The sequence below is a fragment of the Myxocyprinus asiaticus genome, chromosome 30, assembly GCF_019703515.2.
Source record: "Myxocyprinus asiaticus isolate MX2 ecotype Aquarium Trade chromosome 30, UBuf_Myxa_2, whole genome shotgun sequence".
NCBI lineage: Eukaryota > Metazoa > Chordata > Actinopteri > Cypriniformes > Catostomidae > Myxocyprinus > Myxocyprinus asiaticus.
The window spans coordinates 8,366,728-8,386,026 of record NC_059373.1 but is presented as its reverse complement, the minus strand read 5'-3'; the positions used below and the strand labels follow the sequence as shown (position 1 = coordinate 8,386,026).

Below are 19,299 nucleotides of genomic sequence, written 5' to 3'. Positions count from 1 at the left end.
ATTTTTGCACAATTTATAAAATAATCACATTGTAACACAGGTTAAGAAACCCTTCATAAATCAAAAGCCACACATTTCATATTAACACAGAAAAGGTATCTTTTATTGTCTCAGCTTAAAAGGACCCCAGAGCCCCACAGTTTGCTGAGCGAATCAAAGCACAGAGTACTGTACATCACTTTTGGATGAAAAGCTGATGTCAGGTAACTTTACAGATCAACTTCAGACAGTAGTATTTCAGTATAATATTAAAGTCTTATAACAATACCTGATTATTTACTGTTACAGTTCTTCATTTACAATACAATACTTTAACCTGGTATAGTTAGGCCCTTACTAGCACTCAGAAAAATGCTCATTAGTGTTCAGAAACAACTGCTACCTTTTTGTTTGGTCCAGAAGTCAATGATAAGCAACAGTTCCAAACATGAGGCTAAAGGAAAGGCAAAAACAGAGGGACAACTGTACAGGAAAGGCAGGCTTGGCATTGGGACGACAGGTCAGCTAGAAATGTCCCTTGTTTCAACAGTAGTACAGAAGAAAGATGTTAACTGAAGCTGAACTGGCTTAAGAGAGTTTGGTTATGGTGGCGAGTGGACTGTAACTTAAAGAATGCAACAATCAGAGTCTTCCTTCTTTTCTCGACGCCTCTGTCCTCCGTGTTGAGCTGTGGCCTGACCTCTCATCTGCAGGAAAATAAACAAGAACACCTTTAGAAATCCATTTTAATCACTCAGATTATTATTATTATTATTATTATAGATTTATAAATATTCAAAAGTTGTTTATTCCGAAAGATATGTTGACACTCAAACTGCTACACAAAACCCTAAATGATGCATTTAAATTCTGAAATATGACATATTTTCAAGTGGAAGTATATTTAGCATGAAATAATGTACAGTAGAGTGTGACTTGGACTTCTTCATGGGGATTTGATTGGATGGTGAGGGGGGGTGAAACATGTTAAGCTATGATATTGTTGGTTATATCGGCAGAAAAGTAAAGCTTCATTGTGATATCAAAACAATTGTTACATTTTTAAAAAATTATGGAAGCAAAATGTTTTTCTTCATCTTAATACCATAATGAATCAGTGTTGGGTAAGTAATTTAAAAATGGTAATCCACTACACATAACTACTTAATTCTCTGAAATTGTTAACAGATTACTTTACTGATTACTTTGTGGGAAAAGTGATCATGTTACAATCTACTTTACTTTTAAGTTACTATTTAAAAATAATTTCACAGAAAAGTTACATTTTCCGCTCCACAAATTCAATATAATTTCTATATTTCCACCTTGTTCATTATCGCTGTCTTAAAACCACAAACAGATGTATTTATGAACTTAATTCATGTTTTAAATGTATTTTACATAAATAATACTATTTTTTGAAAAGTGTGCAACCCAAGTTATGTACTTAAAAGTAATTAACTTGATTGAAAGCCATTACTGTAATCTGATTACCAAAATGTAAAATGCAATGTGTTAAACTACTTTTTTTTACTTTAAAAAGTAATTAGAATATCGTAACTGATTACTTTGCAATTAGATTACACTCAATACTTTGAATCATGATCACAGTGACATTTCTTAGAAAAATCTAAAATGTTGATTTTATGTTGTCTTTTTGCTTTTTCTAGAGTAAAATGTGGGTCAATCCCTATCATTCTTTTCAGAATTCTTTTAAAACCACAATTTCTGTTTTCAACGCTATTATGTTTCCTATTCATAGATCCCAGTCATTGCAAACTGTTGGCCACTGTACTAACCCGGCAACCATTAAACAAGTCTAGAGAGACAGGTTTATGAATGGTAAATTCACAACTGACACAAACTGGCACAGTTACGGTCATTCATGTAGGAAAAACCTTAAATACAGTTAGTAGCCCATACAGTTTCAAACATAATAGAGATCCTAAGGTGAGAAGGAAGTACCTGTCCTGCAGAGGGTTGTTGCTGCTGCTTTTGTTGTTGCTGCTGAGGTTGCTGGTACTCCTCCTGCTGCAGCTGTCTGGCCAGCTCCAGATCACTCAAGGGTCCAGGAGCTTCACCCTGCTCCTGCTGCAGGGACATCGCCACCAGATAGTCCTGAAATTACAGACAACACAATGAAAGTCAAGTGAACCAGCAACATCTTTATCACATACATTTGTAAGAAAGACTCTGGGGATTAAAAGGAATTTTTGCACATTATTTCACAATCAGTGTGATATACATACGTTACATGTTAAAGTTGCTTTTAAGGAATTGTTCACCCAAAAATGAAAATTTTCATCATTTACTCACCCTCAGATCACCCTAGATGTGTATGACTTTCTTTCATCTGCATAACACAAATGAAGATTTTTAGAAGAATATTTCAATTCTGTAGGTCCATACAATGCAAGTGAATGGTGATCAGGCCTTTGAATATCCAAAAATCAAATAAAGGCAGCATAAAAGTAATCCATACGACTCCAGTTGTTAAACCCATATCTTCCGAAGCGATATGATAAAGCGATATGGGTGAGAAACAGATTAATATTTAAGTGTTTGTTTACTATAAATCTCCACCTTTGATGAGACCACATCAGTAGGTGGAGATATACACGAAGAATGCAAATCGCCAAAAAACAAAGAAGAAGAATGTAGAAGTGAAAGTGGAGATTTATAGTAAAAAAGGACTTAAATATTGATCTGTTTCTCACCTACTCCTATCATATCACTTCAGAAGATATGGATTAGACCACTGGAGTTATATGGATTACTTTTATGCTGCCTTCATATCTTTTTTGAGCTTCAAAATTTTGGTCACCGGGGCCTGGGTAGCTCAGTGGTAAAATACACTGGCTACCACCCCTGGAGTTCACTAGTTCGAATCCCAGGGTGTGCTGAGTGACTCCAGCCAGGTCTCCTAAGCAATCAAATTGGCCCGGTTGCTAGGGAGGGTAGAGTCACATGGGGTAACCTCCTCGTGCTCGCTATAATGTGGTTCGTTCTCGGTGGGGCGCGTGGTGAGTTGAGCGTGGATGCCGCGGTGGATGCGTGAAGCCTCCACACGTGCTATGTCTCCGGGGTCAACGCGCTCAACAAGCCACGTGATAAGATGCACGGGTTGGCGGTCTCAGACGCGGAGGCAACTGGGATTCGTCCTCCGCCACCCGGATTGAGGCGAATCACTACGCAACCACGAGGACTTAAAAGCACATTGGGAATTGGGCATTCCAAATTAGGGAGAAAAGGGGAAAAATCCCCCCAGCCCCAAAAATGTTTTGGTCACCATTCGCATGCATTGTATGGACCTACAGAGTTGAGATATTCTTTTAAAAATCTTTGTGTTCAGAAGAAGAAAAAGTCATACACATCTGGGATGGCATGAGGGTGAGTAAATTATGAGAGAATTTTCATTTTTGGGTGAGCTTGTGTCAGACTAACCTAATCTAATTTAAATGGGTGCAGATGGTATACTTAATAAATTGGAGGTCAAATAATATCTAGATAACTGAGCTACATTATGTTCTTACATGATGATTCTTGATCAGAGCAAAACAAAAATGGCATTATTACAAATAAATGAAAAGTAGGCAATGTTGCAAAAAGAGAGAGCAAAAAGAAAAAAAGACAACAACTCTAGTCACCTGGTCGATCTGCATTTGCTGCTGTTGCTGTGCAGTAGGTTGGCTGGCTGCTGAGGGTTTCTGGGATGGGGGACACAATCTGAAGTTTGAGTCACAGAAGTTTCCGTCCCCTTCCACATTGTGAAGGCTCTCCCACACCACATTCTCCTCCTGCAGGAAACCCTGATCTGTGACCAGTATGTAGAGGTGACCCTGCAATTTCACACAATGAACATAAAGAACACTGATCATCAGGTCAAACGTATGAATGTGACAATTATTGCTAGAAAGCCACTGAAAGTTGAAGTGCATTTGTCATTATTTCCAGAAGTATAAACTCAAACATGTTAGAATGCTCCTTTTTCTTTGTGATTCATACAAATCCTTCCAAAATGCAATTATCGCAACATAATATTTAACCTGGGGGCAAAAAACATTATATATAATTAACTACTCCTGTGCTTTTGGTATAACTGTGTCTATACATGTTCACTGTTTTTGGTGGCGGCGGTTCTAAAGCTGCTTGACGGCACAGGGATCAGTGTGGGAGGCTGGTAAACACCTTGTGCTTTATCATGGTACTGAAGTGGTTGTTTCTGAAAAACACAGACAGCTCGCCCTCCTTGGCTGTTGTGCTGAGCTCACACAGGCCGTGATATGACAGCTGTGTTGCCGTGGACTCCAAAAACTGCTCTGCTATCAAACCTGTCAACACAAAGAGATTATGAGAGTTAATGACATACAATCAGGCATTAACACTGTATCATTTCCAACACTTTCTGTGAACTGGATTACCCTGCTGTCTATAATAGTTTTGCAAAATTCTCCTCTCTAATTGTTTTTGTTTAATGACCGGGGGTCATTGGGTGCTAAACTGTATAAGTGACTGTTGTCCCAGACAACCGACTTCCCACTTAGCGGTGTTAGTTTCTTCTCACATAATTAAATAATTTCAACTCTACTTCGCGTCAGGATCCTAACCACTCTGTTCTAATTCAATTTGCAATAATGTCTGTCTGACTTCCTTGCATTATCCTTTACATATACAAGAATTTATAGACAGCTCAACTGCTCTTATATTAATTTCAATGAATTAAAACTGTCAATTTTATAAGAAAAAAATCAGAAATTGAAAACAAAACAGAGTTAGATAGTAATATATGGAAATGCATTGTCTGATCATGAATTAGTGAGTTCTTCATATACCTTCACTGACTTGACTGCTATCTGTCGAGTGCTTGAAGTCTATAATCTTCTCCACCAGTTGGTTGTAGCTCAGCTTTCCCACTGCAGACACCATTTCAGGACTCTGTCAAGACAAATTTAAATTATCTTAAGCTTTTTGAAAGATTCAGTACTTGAATTCTATAATATGTGATGTGAACTAGTTAACTTAAATGACTCAACGATTCACTTAAAGGAATATTCCGGGTTCAATACAAGTTAAGCTCAATCGGCAGCATTTGTGGCATAATGTTGATTACCACAAAAAATAACTTTGACTCATCCCTCCTTTAAAAATCTGGGTTACAGTGAGACACTTACAATGTAAGTGAATGGGGGCCAATTTTTTAACGTTTCAAAAGTAGAGCCACAAGACATAAAGAATATGCGTGCAAACATGATTTTAGTGTGATAAAACCACTTACTAACCTTTTCTGTGTAAAGATATTGCCAGTTTTACAACTTCGTTACCATGATGATGTAATGTCAACAAACCCTAAAATGACTGTAAAAATGACGATTTACAGCTCAAATAATACACAAGTTTTAACAGAAGAATGTAAGTGCTTTTATATAATTATAAGCTTCACATTTTTGTATTTAAACCCTCCAGAAATTGGCCACATTAATTTTCATTGTAAGTGCCTTATTGTAACCTTGATTTTTGCTTTTTTTTAATATATATATATTTAGATAATTGCTGCTGTTTATCACTATATTTCTACTCTATATACAATAGGGTGTATAAGTTTTTTTTTACAAATGCAAAAATATTTTTATCTATTTTTAACATTTACACATTTCAGTTTCACAACAAAATTCCATCGATCTGAATTGTGTAATTTGTATCAAAATTAAATGAATGAAACTTAATATATATTTTTATTATTATTATTTGTTAAAGATTACTCAATTCAATTTGATGAAATTGTATCATCAAATTACAATTGTATTTAGTAGTGACAGACCGATATATCGGCCAGGCCAATTAATCGGCTGATATTTTTTCTTCAAAATAAATTGAATATAAACATCATATAAAAGGTAAGGCCACTAAACATTAGATCTATTTGAACCAAAGCACTTATTGTAAATGAAATTATTACAGATCATATTTTGGATGCACTCTGTGTGACTGATACTTGGCTTATACCGGATGAATATATTAGTTTAAATATATCTACTCCCCCAGGTTATTGTTATAAATAATGCTTAATGTGACACCGTCTGATACAATAAAGTATACAGATCAACAGGGCCGTATTCTGATTTCCTTGGTGAATTTTCAAATGTTCTATCATATCAAGTAGTTACTGTGGATAGAGCTTTAATTATTCGTGACTTCAACATTCACATAGATAATGAAAATGACACATTGGGATTAGCATTTCTTGATATTCTCAACTCTTGGAGTCAGACAAAATGTGACAGGACCAACTCATTGCCGTAATCATACACTAGATTTAATTCTGTCATACGGATTTGATGTTGATACTATAGAAATGCTGCCGCAGAACGATGACATCTCAGATCATTACCTCGTCTTTTGTATGCTGCGATTAGCTAATGTTACTCAATCTACACCATGCTATCGTTCAGGTAGAACGATAATCTAATTATTTAATAATCTTCCAGATTTATCTCATATACTCAATCCAAAAAGTCTAGAAGAACTTGAAATAATATCAGAAAATATAAATATAGTTTTCTTTAGCACTCTTGATAGTGTCAAGAAAGCAGCTTGGAAAATGGAGCGCAAGTGGAAGAATACAAAATTAAAGGTATTTTGTGGTGCATGGAAGGATAGTGTCTGTAGCTGCAGACAGACACTAAAAGCTGCCAGGTCAGCATATTTGAGCCAATTCATAAAAAATAATCCTAGGTGTTTATTCAGTACTGTGGCTAAATTGGTTAGGACTAAAGCCTTGACTGAACCAGATATTCCATCGCAGCACAATAGTAATGACTTCATTAATTTCTTTACTGATAAAATTGAAATAATCAGAAATAGAATTACACAATCGTCTGCCACAGTACCACAGAAAACAGTATCTCATACTTTTCCTCATGATCAACTTCAATCCTTCGCTGTCATAGGTCATGAAGAGCTAACAAAACTTATCGAAACATCAAAAGCCACAACATGTATGTTAGATCTAATACCAACTAAGCTCTTAAAAGAGATATTCCCTGTAATCTCAGAACCTCTTCTTAATATTATTAACTCCTCGCTATCCTTAGGACATGTCCCAAGAAACTTAAAAATGGCAGTTATCAAACCACTTATTAAGAAGCCACAGCTTGATCCTGGAGAATTGGCTAATTATAGACCGATTTCAAATCTCCCGTTTATGATGAAAATTCTAGAAAAGGTAGTGTCCTCCCAACAATGTTAATTTCTACAGAGAAATAGTATATATGAACAATTTCAGTCAGGATTTAGGCCCCATCACAGTACAGAGACTGCACTTATCAGTTACAAATGACTTGCTCTTATCATCTGATCGTGGCTGCATTTCTCTTCTAGTGCTTTTAGATCTTAGTGCTGCCTTCGACACCATAGATCATGACATTCTCTTGAACAGGCTGGAGAATTATGTTGCCATTTGTGGACTTGCAATGCAATTTTAACTGCCATGGTTTAGGTCCTATTTAACAGACCGCTACCACTTTGTCTGTGTAAACAAGGAATTGTCAAATGAAACAAAAGTTAAGTATGGAGTGCCACAGGGATCAGTTTTAGGGCCTCTGCTTTTCTCCTTATATATGCTTCTCCTGGGAGATATTATCAGGAATCGTGGAATAAGTTTCCACTGTTATGCCAACGATACCAACTTTATATTTCTTCAAAAGCCAACGAGTGCATCAATGAAATCAAAGATTGGATTGCCAGAAATTTCCTTCTACTCAATTCCGATAAAACAGAGGTACTAATTATTGGACCAAAAACCTCTAAAAATAAGCAGCTAAAATATAATTTGACTCTTGATGGATATACTGTTACATCGTCTTCTACAGCGAAGAACTTGGGTGTTATTTTTTATACCAATCTGTCCTTTGAAAATAAAATGTCCAATGTTTGTAGAACAGCATTCTTCCACCTCAGAAATATTGCTAAGTTACAACACATGCTCTCTGTTGCTGATGCCAAAAAACGAATTAACGCATTCATGACCGCAAGACTAGATTATTGTAATGCATTACTGGGAGGATGTCCTGCAAGTTCAATAAATAAACTTCAATTGGTTCAAAATGCAGCAGCCAGAGTGCTGACTAGAACCAAGAAATATGATCACACAGTTGAAGTCAGAAGTTTACATACACTTAGGTTAAAGTCATTAAAACTCATTTTTTTTAAACACTCCACAGATTTAATGTTATCAAACTATAGTTTTGGCAAGTTGTTTAGGACATCTACTTTGCGACACAAGTAATTTTTCCAACAATTGTTTACAGACAGATTGTTTCACTTTTAATTGACTATATCACAATTCCAGTGGGTCAGAAATGTACATACACCAAGTTAACTGTGCCTTTAAGCAGCTTGGAAAATTCCAAAAAATGATGTCAAGCCTTTAGACAATTAGCCAATTTGCTTCTGATACGAGGTGTACCTGTGGATGTATTTTAAGGCCTGCCTTCAAACTCAGTGCCTCTTTGTTTGACATCATGGGAAAATCAAAAGAAATCAGCCAAGACCTCAGAAAAAAAAATTGTGGACCTCCACAAGTCTGGTTCATCCTTGAGAGCAATTTCCAAATGCCTTAAGGTACCACATTCATCTGTACAAACAATAGTATGCAAGTATAAACACCATGGGACCACGTAGCCATCATACCACTCAGGAAGGAGACACATTCTGTCTCCTAGAAATGAATGTAGTTTGGTGCGAAAAGTGCAGATCAATCCCAGAACAACAGCAAATGACCTTTTGAAGATGCTGGAGGAAACAGGTAGACAAGTATCTATATCCACAGTAAAACAAGTCCTATATCATCATAACCTGAAAGGCTGCTCAGCAAGGAAGAAAACCAAAACCACCATAAAAAAGCCAGACTACAGTTTGCAAGTGCACATCGGGACAAAGATCTTACTTTTTGGAGAAATGTCCTCTGGTCTGATGAAACAAATATAAAACTGTTTGGCCATAATGACCATTGTTATGTTTGGAGGAAAAAAGGTGAGGTTTGCAAGCCGAAGGATACCATCCCAACTGTGAAGCATGGAGGTGGAAGCATCATGTTGTGGGGGTGATTTGCTGCATGAGGGGCTGGTGCACTTCACAAAATAGATGGCATCATGAGGAAGGAAAATGATGTGAATATATTGAAGCAACATCTCAAGGCATCAGCCAGGAAGTTAAAGGACAACAAAGTCAAGGTATTGAAGTGGCCATCAAAAAGCCCTGACCTCAATCTGATAGAAAATTTGTGGGCAGAACTGAAAAAGCATGTGCGAGCAAGGAGGCCTACAAACCTGACTCAGTTACACTAGTTCTGTCTGGAGGAATGGGCCAAAATTCCAGCAACTTATTGTGAGAAGCTTGTGGAAGGTTACGCAAAACGTTTCACCCAAGTTAAACAATTTAAAGGCAATGCTACCAAATACTAACAAAGTGTGTGTAAACTTCTGACCCACTGTAATAATTCTCTCTACTATTATTCTGACATTTCACATCCTTAAAATTAAGTAGTGATCCTAACTGACCTAAGACAGGGAATGTTTTCTACGATTAAATGTCAGGAATTGTGAAAAACTGAGTTTAAATGTATTTGGCTAAGGTGTACATACACGTAAACTTCTGACTTCAACTGTATTAGTCCCATTTTATCATCATTACATTGGCTACCTGTTCAATTTCGTATTAATTTTAAAATTCTGTTAACAACATACAAAGCTTTGAATGGTCTAGCTCCATAGTACTTAAGTGACCTTCTACCACGCTATATTCCATCATGTTCATTACGATTGCAAAATTATGGCCTGTTAATAGTTCCTAGAATATCAAAATCCACAAAAGGAGGTAGATCCTTTTCATATTTGGCTACTGAACTATGGAATAGTTTCCCTAACACTGTTCGGGACACAGACACACTCTCTCAGTTTAAGTCTAGACTAAAGACTCATCTATTTAGCCAGGCATACACCTAAGTTATCCATCAACTCACAATTACACTGATTTAGTTAGGTCTGCTAGAAACAGAAACATTGATCATGCTCTATAACTCTACAAAAAATTGAATGGCATCTATGCTAATATTATTCTATTTGTTTCCCTGTCTCAACCTCGGGATTCATATCCCGAGGTTACCAGAGCCGGCCAGATCCACCTCCGTTCCTGCTTGGTGTCAGACTCCACTGCTAGGTGTCTCTGAGTGATGATGACTAAATGCAGCCGGTGTCAGCCAGACATCACTTCAGTCTATTACGATCGACTTCAGGGGATGAACTGATGCCAACTCCAACCATAAGACAAGGGATAATTCATTTGCCACTGCCTGAACCTTGGACTTAGGATAGACCTCACCAAAATGACCTGCCGGTTGAACTGCGATGCACCTCACTGATCTCTGCCTGCATCAACTTGGTCTAATGATGGACTACACTCTTAAAATTGAATACCTAGACTTTCAATAATTTGCCAACAAAAGCCTTCATCGGCCAACTAACAAAGGACAATGCATCATTGTGAACTTCTGCAGGCTGAACTTCAAAGACATTATATTTTATAAAAAATCTTTGTATAAACACTGGCCCATAACACTTACTTAGTTTACTAATTTTATACCATGACTTGCACTGCACACAAATAACTAATATTGGCATTATATTCATGCTGGTTAGCCAGAGGGGAACTGGCACCCACAGTGAGCCTGGTTTCTCCCAAGATTATTTTTCTCCATTAACCAACATCTTATAGAGTTTTGTGTTCCTTGCCACAGTCGCCTTCAGCTTGTTCACTGGGGTTATAAATGCAATTATTATTTAATAATTTATTTTTATACACAATTTACAATCATATTTAATCAAACTACACAATGATGACTCTATGACTTTATAGATTTTAGTTTCATTTTCTGTTAATGCACGATTTTCTGTAAAGTTTCTTTGAAACGATGTGTGTTGTGAAAAGAGCTATACAAATAAAAATGACTTGACTATTTGGCTATTTTGCGATAATTGGCATCGGCCGATAAATATATTTGCTTGGCCGATTAACAAAAGGGTTATTTTCCCTCCATTTGTCAGTTCCAAAATCTACCAATAGATTTGTCAATGGATAGTCAACATTTTCTGTTTTCAAGGTTTTTTTCTTTTCAAGTTTATACAAATTTGAGTAAATACTGTAGAAAATACTGTGTGTGTGTGTGTGTGTGTGTATATATATATATATATATATATATATATATATATATATACACATACATATACATATATATATACACATACATATATATATATACACATACATATATATATATATATATACACATACATATATATATATATATATACACATACATATATATATATATATATATATATACACACACATACATATATATATATATATACACATACATATATCGGCCAAACTGCTCTATAGATATCGATATCTGCCACTGAAAAACCCATATCGGTCAACCACTATTATTAAATATAAATGTATATGTTCAATACAATGTTGTCACCACAATTGTGCAGGGTCACCCTAATTAAATAAATGACAATTAGGTCTTCAGAACTTCTGACAGCAGAATGAAATAATATCTGATTGTTAAAGTATTTTTAAAAATATTTTAAAGTATATTTTAAAATACTTTAATGTAATTAGCTACTTTTTGTTAGTAACATGTAGTGAAGCTAACTATTTTTTTTTTTTTTTTTAAAGAGTAGCTTGACTATAGTTTAGTTAACTAGCTTGGGCAGCTACAGTTTCAAAGTAGCTTTCCCAACACTGTTGATTTTGTATAGTTGCTTGGATGTCAAACATACACATTTTTAACAATTATTTGTTGACTAACCTGCGGGTCTACGAGCCAGCCATGGTAGAGTGGAATGTCAAGCAGATCAAAGACGATGCATTCAGGAGTGTACTCAAAATCAGACACACCCGTAAAACGCACATTAACATCGAGGCCTGTTGACAATTTTGGCAGCACAGCCATCGCATCGCTCATGTTCTGTGAAGAAAGTGAAAAGTATCATAACAAATAAAGTCTTCTGACATTAATGAAAAGACCTTGCCATTTAAGTTTAGTCTATCATGTTCATGTTACTGACCTCAGTAAATGCGAGATTTCTGCACGTTTCGGTTGAGGGTAAGTTAGTAAAAGCAGCATTTACCATTTTTATGGTAAATATTTTTTTTATCCCCTTTTCTCCCCAATTTGGAATGTCCAATTCCCACTACTTAGTAGGTCCTCGTGGTGGCGCGGTTACTCACCTCAATCCGGGTGGGGGAGGACAAGTCTCAGTTGCCTCCGCTTCTGAGACAGTCAATCCACGCATCTTATCACGTGGCTCGTTGTGCATGACACCGCGGAGACTCCCAGCATGTGGAGGCTCAAGTTACTCTCCGCGATCCACGAACAATTTACTATGCGCCCCATTGAGAGTGAGAACCACTAATCGCGACCACGAGGAGGTTACCCCATGTGACTCTACCCTCCCTAGCAACCGGGCCAATTTGGTTGCTTAGGAGACCTGTCTGGAGTCACTCAGCACACCCTGGATTCAACTCCAGGGGTGGTTGTCAGCGTCAATACTCGCTGAGCAACTCAGGCCCCCTTTCCCAACATTTTTAAGCTCCAATCTAATTAAAAAGTAATAAACAAAAATTAAAAGCATACAACTTACTGCAATTCTATGACAAAATGAAAAAGAAACTTGGGTATTTCTATTTGACATCTTTATCAATTTTAAATGAATCTTTAAAGCTCAATTTCAAGTTTATTATATTTAAAAAAACAAGTGAAGTTCCAGTGAAGTGAAATGTTCTTGAAAAAGAGACACATGGGCTAAAGAAGATCTGAAGATCTAATCTTCAACAAAGGAACAGTATAGATTTGGCAATGTAACTTTATGTTTGTGTAAACAAAAGGATGCTTATTTCCAGCCCACACACAAACAAACATTGTAACTGTTGTATTTGAATTGGTAATGAAGGAATGAAAAGTGCTCATTCATGGATTGAAGGCATTCCCAATGTCTGTCTATATGGGACTGTAGAGTTGAAGCTCTGGGTTCCTAGAGCTGCTCATCTGTTTAATGTTAATTAATATCACTCGACATGTGCTCAAGATCCGTGCCGAGCAGAGGCTGTTACGCATGTTTTCCTACATTCCAATTTACCTGTTGAAAATTGAGCTCCATACCCTCTGCTTTCTCTCGTGGTTTAATGGACAACACACATTCACCTACAATGAGAAGAGAATCAGACATAAGTATTTTACATTAGACTAAACTGAGACTAATTAACTAAAGGTAATTGCGAAAAAGTGCAGTCCTAGAAAAACATAATTTGTTTTCAGATGACAGTTGGTTTTATATTTTGTTATCTAATGCAATGAGATTCATACATTTTTAAGTATGGCTTAAATGTTTAAATACTTTCAGGGGTCACCATAAAAAGAAAATATTGAAACATGAGCTACACCCAAAGTTAAACAGCAGGATGATATGGCCTCGAGGTTAAACATCTGGACTGTTAACTCAAATGTTGCAGGTTTAAACCCAGCAAGGTCAATCTAACTATTACTACTGTATCCTTGAGCAAGGCTCTTAACTCCAGATTGCTCCAGAGGGTTTGTCCGTACAGTGTAATGTAAGGCTCTTTGGAAAAGCATCACCTACACGAGTCTACTTTTGGGGGCAGGGATTTAATGATTTTAATATATTCTGCTATTGAGGTGCCATTAGTGGTACTGCAACACAAATGTTTTCACAGTGTAACCCCCTCCCCCATTCTTCTCAAGTCAGTCCAGCCATTTGTTTCAAACCAAAAAGTTTATTGTAGAGTACCACTACAGCCGCTTAAGTAATTATGGACCAATAACTGGAAAGATGTGTCATGAGTCATGCACTAAAATGTACCTAAAAGCATACAGAGCGCTACAGTTCCCATCCACTTTTTCAGGCGCCTTGGTTCCGGAAATATTTTTCTCATTCATTTTTTTTTTTTATAAGGAATTTCATAAAGTTCTACATGAAAGAGTTCTAAGCTATGAACCAAACCAACCAGCTCAGAGGTGAATCACAACATAACAAACTTTGATTAGAATTTGAAAATCAGACAAGAAAGAAAAAAAAAAAAAAAAAAAAAAAAAAAAAAATGAACATATAAGTCTGTATACTTAATATCTTTAATGAGGGAATGAACTACAACTCAATAAAGCATTGCAAATGACATAATTTAAGGGTGAAGTATGCAACTTTTTTTGAAGTGAAAATATGTTCATTTATCCCAGTTTATTGTTCATTGACAACTATGAGTAAGCCATTTGTGGGTTTATCTCACCCAAAAGTATAAACACTGAACCTCCCAGGCACTATCAAAACATTGATGTTTATATTTTGAGCAACCCTCTCAGCTCCACCCATCCCTTTCTAGCTCAACCTACAGAGGGAGTTTGGGGCATGGCTACTTGTTCAGCTGGGCAAATATGAACATCCATGGCAGACGTGTTACTGAGGAAAAGAAATTTAGCTTTGCCAAAATGTGATAACTTTCTAAAACACACAGAGACTGAGAATGTAGTAAAACCAGAGTGAATATTGGTGTCGCATTTACAAGGTGAAGGACTTTGAGGAAATTTTGCTTCTTGACAGGTAAGATACACTCAAGTTAGTTCATTAATGTCGAACTTCAAATAAATTTGTAAGATACTCGGAATATGTATCGTTATGCTTACTAATTACCAGAAGAACCATCCTACCCACATGTACTGGGTCCCCCGCGCACTCAGCTGCCGTTCAATGCGGCGATGTTATCGGACGACCCAATTTCTCTGCCATGCTTTCTGTCTGGTGTGTATATGTTACAGTAGTTTTGTTTATTACTATGTTAAATGTTTATCACCTTTATTTAGTATGGCCTATTTGTTCAAAGGGAATCAGAGAGTGCGAAACAGTGTGATGAGTCTAAAGCCCAAAGTATACTTCGGTCAGATGCAAACGCTGGAAGTCCGCGTACAGGACGCGTGATGCAATTCTTATCATCAGCAGAGTGCTCGGGCACTGAACGCACACAGTCCAATTTTTCTAACCGTGCGTCTTTTAATGCGCAGAATGCGCATGCGCCAATTAGTGTGTCCAAAAGGTGGCAACACTCACGTTTGAGCTGTTGTTATCAGGAAGATGCACTAGAACAATATGTAATCGACGGTAAACAACAGGAGACGAAGGTGTAAAACGTCAACAGTGGATGTGCACATCAAGAACACGTGTGCGATGAGGTCAGGCGATACCTGCAATTGTATACCTCAAGTTTGAAGGACTATAAAGACATCTTTATGGATCTGAACTCCTGAAGAGAAATAGTCCATTGACTCGTACGGTCATAGCACGCACGTGCCAACCGACTGTGTATGTGCGCACAGTCAGATGGAGTATACTTTGACAGGCTTGCGTTTGACTGTACGCAGACGCTGAGCGCTCGTGACAAAATCGAAGCATACTTTGGGCTTAAGGAGGGTTGGCAAAGGTTGTTTGCAAACATACTTTATTCTTGTAATTCCTTTTGGTGCCAATAGTAGCTCAGAAATTACATACTTTACCTTCCAAAAAAAAAACTATTGAATTAAAGTTGTTGATTATAGGTATAGAAGCAATATATTTCACACAAAAATTCTGATTTATGCAAAAATAAAAGTAGCTGGAGAGTGTTGGGGAGTGGGTGGTCGCTGCTGGACTCTTGGCGCACTTGGTTTGCTGTGATTTTCGGATTGGTGGACATTTTCCTGTCAGAATCATAGGTAGTGTAGTTCTTCACCGGTAATTCCACTATTAAATACCATTATATAAAAATGAAGAGGAATGTATGGACTGCTGGCTTTAAAGGAAGCATAAACCATCGATTAACAACCTCTGAGCTCACAGAAGGTTTGACTTTAAAGGTTTAGAAGTTATCGTTAAAAATCAATTCCCCTATGGAAAAAATGAATGGAATTTTTACTTCCGGAACCAGATTGTTGCAATCTATTGAAATATAAGATACTTTATGTCCAAACATCTTACCAAGGTGAGCCATTAGCTCTTCTGTGGTGACCACCTCTGTCTGAGCAGGAAACTTCACCTAAAGAATAAACAAATATTTCAAACATTGATTTCTTGACCTATGTATTGATCTAAAATAAATGAACATGAAACTGCTTTTAGTTACAGCACCTCCTCATTTTGATTTCACAAGTTTGCTTTTGCTGAATGTGTTTCATCAGAGTTCTACTGTACTGGTGAACTCATGTTTACACAGTTCAAAGATAGTAGAGTCATGGGACTATTACTGGCCCATGAGAAGAAATAAACAGATATACCTTACATGAACCTTTCAACTTCAGCTCAATGTTGGAGTCATTGAGTGCATTTAAATGCATGGCAATATGCTGATAACTGGCAAAAATCAGGGTTTGTTCAAGTATGAGTGATAGAGATGCTTGCCTTGGTAAACACCACTTATAATCCATTATACAGAAAGTAAACAGATGCAAACTTTATCCAATAAAGCTATGCTGTACCTTGGAACCAGCAGATTCCATACCCCATGGGACAACAGGTAAAAGTGAATGGCTTACCTTCCACCGCAACAGCAGTATGTTCATAATGGCTATCAGCGGGCAAGGTCCATTCTCGCTTTGTGTGATGATCGCTGTCTTCTTCTCTTTCCAGGTGATCCACTTGACAAAATAATATGCTGGCATGGTCGGCTCCGATGCCATAACCTTAGCAGCACCCCCACCACAGATCCCAGCATCATCCCCCTCCTGAGAGGGGACTTGATCAGGTGAAAACTTGTAATCACCATCCTGAGCAGATTTAGTTGAAATCAAAGGTCCATCAGGAGGTATCCCATTAGTCTCCTCTGAGAATTCCAGACTGGCCATGGAGAAAGTGGGCGTCACTTCTGATTGGCTGGGTGTGTAGGATAGGCTATTGATGATCTCGGAATCATCAGTCTTGTCTTCTTGGCTCCTACTGGTCACTGAGACCAACTGAACGGTTTTAGCTTCATCTTCAAGAGACGATGAGGTTGGAGGAGGATCTCTGCATGGTGTGCTGTCATCTTTTGTAACACATGGAGTACTTCCATCATGTGTACTCCCATGCTCAGTGGAACCCACAACCTCTTTTTGGCTGATTTTTCCCTCTTGTGGTCTGGCAGGGTCAAAGTCCTCATTTTTGGTTGTGTTTAACTTCTGTCCTTCAGAAATGCCTACAACCTCACCATCAACGGTATCGGAGCAAGAATCTGCCATGACCTGACAGAAGAGTTACTAATGTGTGCTTACAACTAACAAGCCCAATTAAAACTTAAATGAAAAAGCAAAAACGTTTTTAGAAAAAACTCTTTTGACCAAATTTATCCTGGCAGTGACTGTTTGTTTTTTCCCCCCAAAACTATTTTTGTTTACTTCATTTTCCTGAGTTTTAGCACATTAAAAGTCCTTTAGAGTTGGCTGAGTGACTTTTCCAAGATCCACTCTCTGGCTTGATTTCTGCCTTTAGGCAAAAAGTTGAAAGATATAACGCATCAATTCCTTTTTATTAAAAAGGCGTGGGACTTCTTGGGACTCCTTGACAATTCTGCTTTGGTTTCACATCCATCACAAGAGAATTAACGGAGCAAAACAGTTCAAGTAGCAGTTTTAGGCACACCTTTGCTTAGCAGTGTTGTTTCTGTGTTGCCTAATTCTGAGAGCAGCTGAGTCACAGAGTTGGCTTACTTTGACCACACACAGGGCACGTCAGCATTTACGAACACGTCGTGAACAAACAGGCGAAACCCAATGCATAACTTTATAATTCTGAAGTGGGCATAAATATGAGCCCTGCTCAGGGAAAATAAATAGTTTGCGAATTATTTTCTGAATAGTAACATATGCTCAAAGAACGACCCAGAAGCAAATCCCACGTGTCAGCAGAGTTGCAGCACACTTCAGCTGATTGTTGAAGGGTGAATCACTGGAGGTCAAGAATTTTTTTCTGGTATCAGCTTTTAAATTTTACAAACCTTTCCAACTCTGAAACAAGCAGAAAGAGGTCAGACAATTACACATTTGACTAAAATGGCCTAAACACATGATACACCCAAACCACTGACATCTTTGTTTACATTAAACATTGTTTACTTACATTTTTTAAACTGCAGCACAGAAAAATGGTATCTGAAAAGAGCAAATAGGTCATTGTTATTATTGCTTAAACAATGAACATGGCAAAGAGGCTTCTGACCACAACTGAACTGGTAGAAAAAGAAATGTCTTATTAGAATTATAAGTAAGGTACTTTTGGCAACATTTGCAAAGCAATTTGTACAAACAGCTACTTTAACCAATTCAGTCTTTGATATTATAGAGAAAACAAGCCAGTTTGAACCAGCTATTCTTATTTTAAGAGTTACAGGCAGCAGTTCGCCTCATAAATAACAGCTGCAACTCACCATTGCGACCTTTTGTGCAGATATTTGATTCTTTAAAATGATATGCTTTATTTCAGAGATATAAACTGTGAAATAAAAACAAATAGTGAGTCTGTCGGATTTAAATCCACAGGTTTAGATCTCCGGCTGATGCAGGCGCACGTCTTTCTTTCTCTCTCTCTCTCTCCCTCTCACTCTCTCACTATATATCTCTCTCTCTCTCTCTCTCTTCACTCTCTTTCCGTAATCTTGTTTTTGCCTGTCTCACTTCCGGTGCTACTGTTTGTAAACAGTGACGTCATACCGGAAATCTAATACTCTCCGCTCATAACTCAGCAGTATTTTGACCGTTCTGGCAAAGTGTTTTACTATGGAAAAATATCACACTGTTTGTTTAAAAAAATAATAACAATAAAATAAAAAAGAGCTGCTGCAAAATACGTGATATTTTAAGACGGATAAAGTAAATATTTTGATCTCACATCTAGTGCCCTCTTGTGGTTGGAAAATGGAAATGCATGTGCGAGATGTACATATAAGGGCGTGACCAGAACATAACAGAACAGAATAGAACAGAATAGAATGAGAGTTCTATAACAGCAGCTTTTTAAAAACCAAGCAAACCTTACATTAACCTTAGTAAACTTGGTGAATCTGTTCTTCAATTAGTAGGCTATAATCCATTTTAGATATGGATAGCTTTGTGACGATCTTATGGCTTTTTTAAATAAGGGTACCTGCAATACATTTTAAACAGTTTTGAATAATCTAGTGCAAACACATCAATTAATAATTTATTAAAAACCCTATAAATTGCAACAACAGCACTTTATA

The 19,299-nt window shown here is 37.1% G+C and overlaps 1 protein-coding gene across 1 annotated transcript; it reads right to left on the bottom strand.

Moving 5' to 3' along the window:
• Window positions 1-74: 74 nt before the first annotated feature.
• On the bottom strand, window positions 75-18,688 carry mindy1 (MINDY lysine 48 deubiquitinase 1). Its single transcript, XM_051663701.1, has 11 exons — window positions 18,487-18,688; window positions 18,180-18,211; window positions 16,622-18,067; window positions 16,068-16,125; window positions 13,185-13,249; window positions 11,855-12,013; window positions 4,812-4,914; window positions 4,168-4,310; window positions 3,627-3,818; window positions 1,945-2,097; window positions 75-686 (listed from the first exon to the last, which is right to left on the bottom strand). The coding sequence occupies exons 3-11, from the start codon at window positions 17,300-17,302 to the stop codon at window positions 606-608; spliced, it is 1,635 nt and encodes a 544-aa protein (XP_051519661.1). The 5' UTR covers window positions 17,303-18,067; window positions 18,180-18,211; window positions 18,487-18,688; the 3' UTR covers window positions 75-605.
• Between the last annotated feature and the right edge of the window lie 611 nt (window positions 18,689-19,299).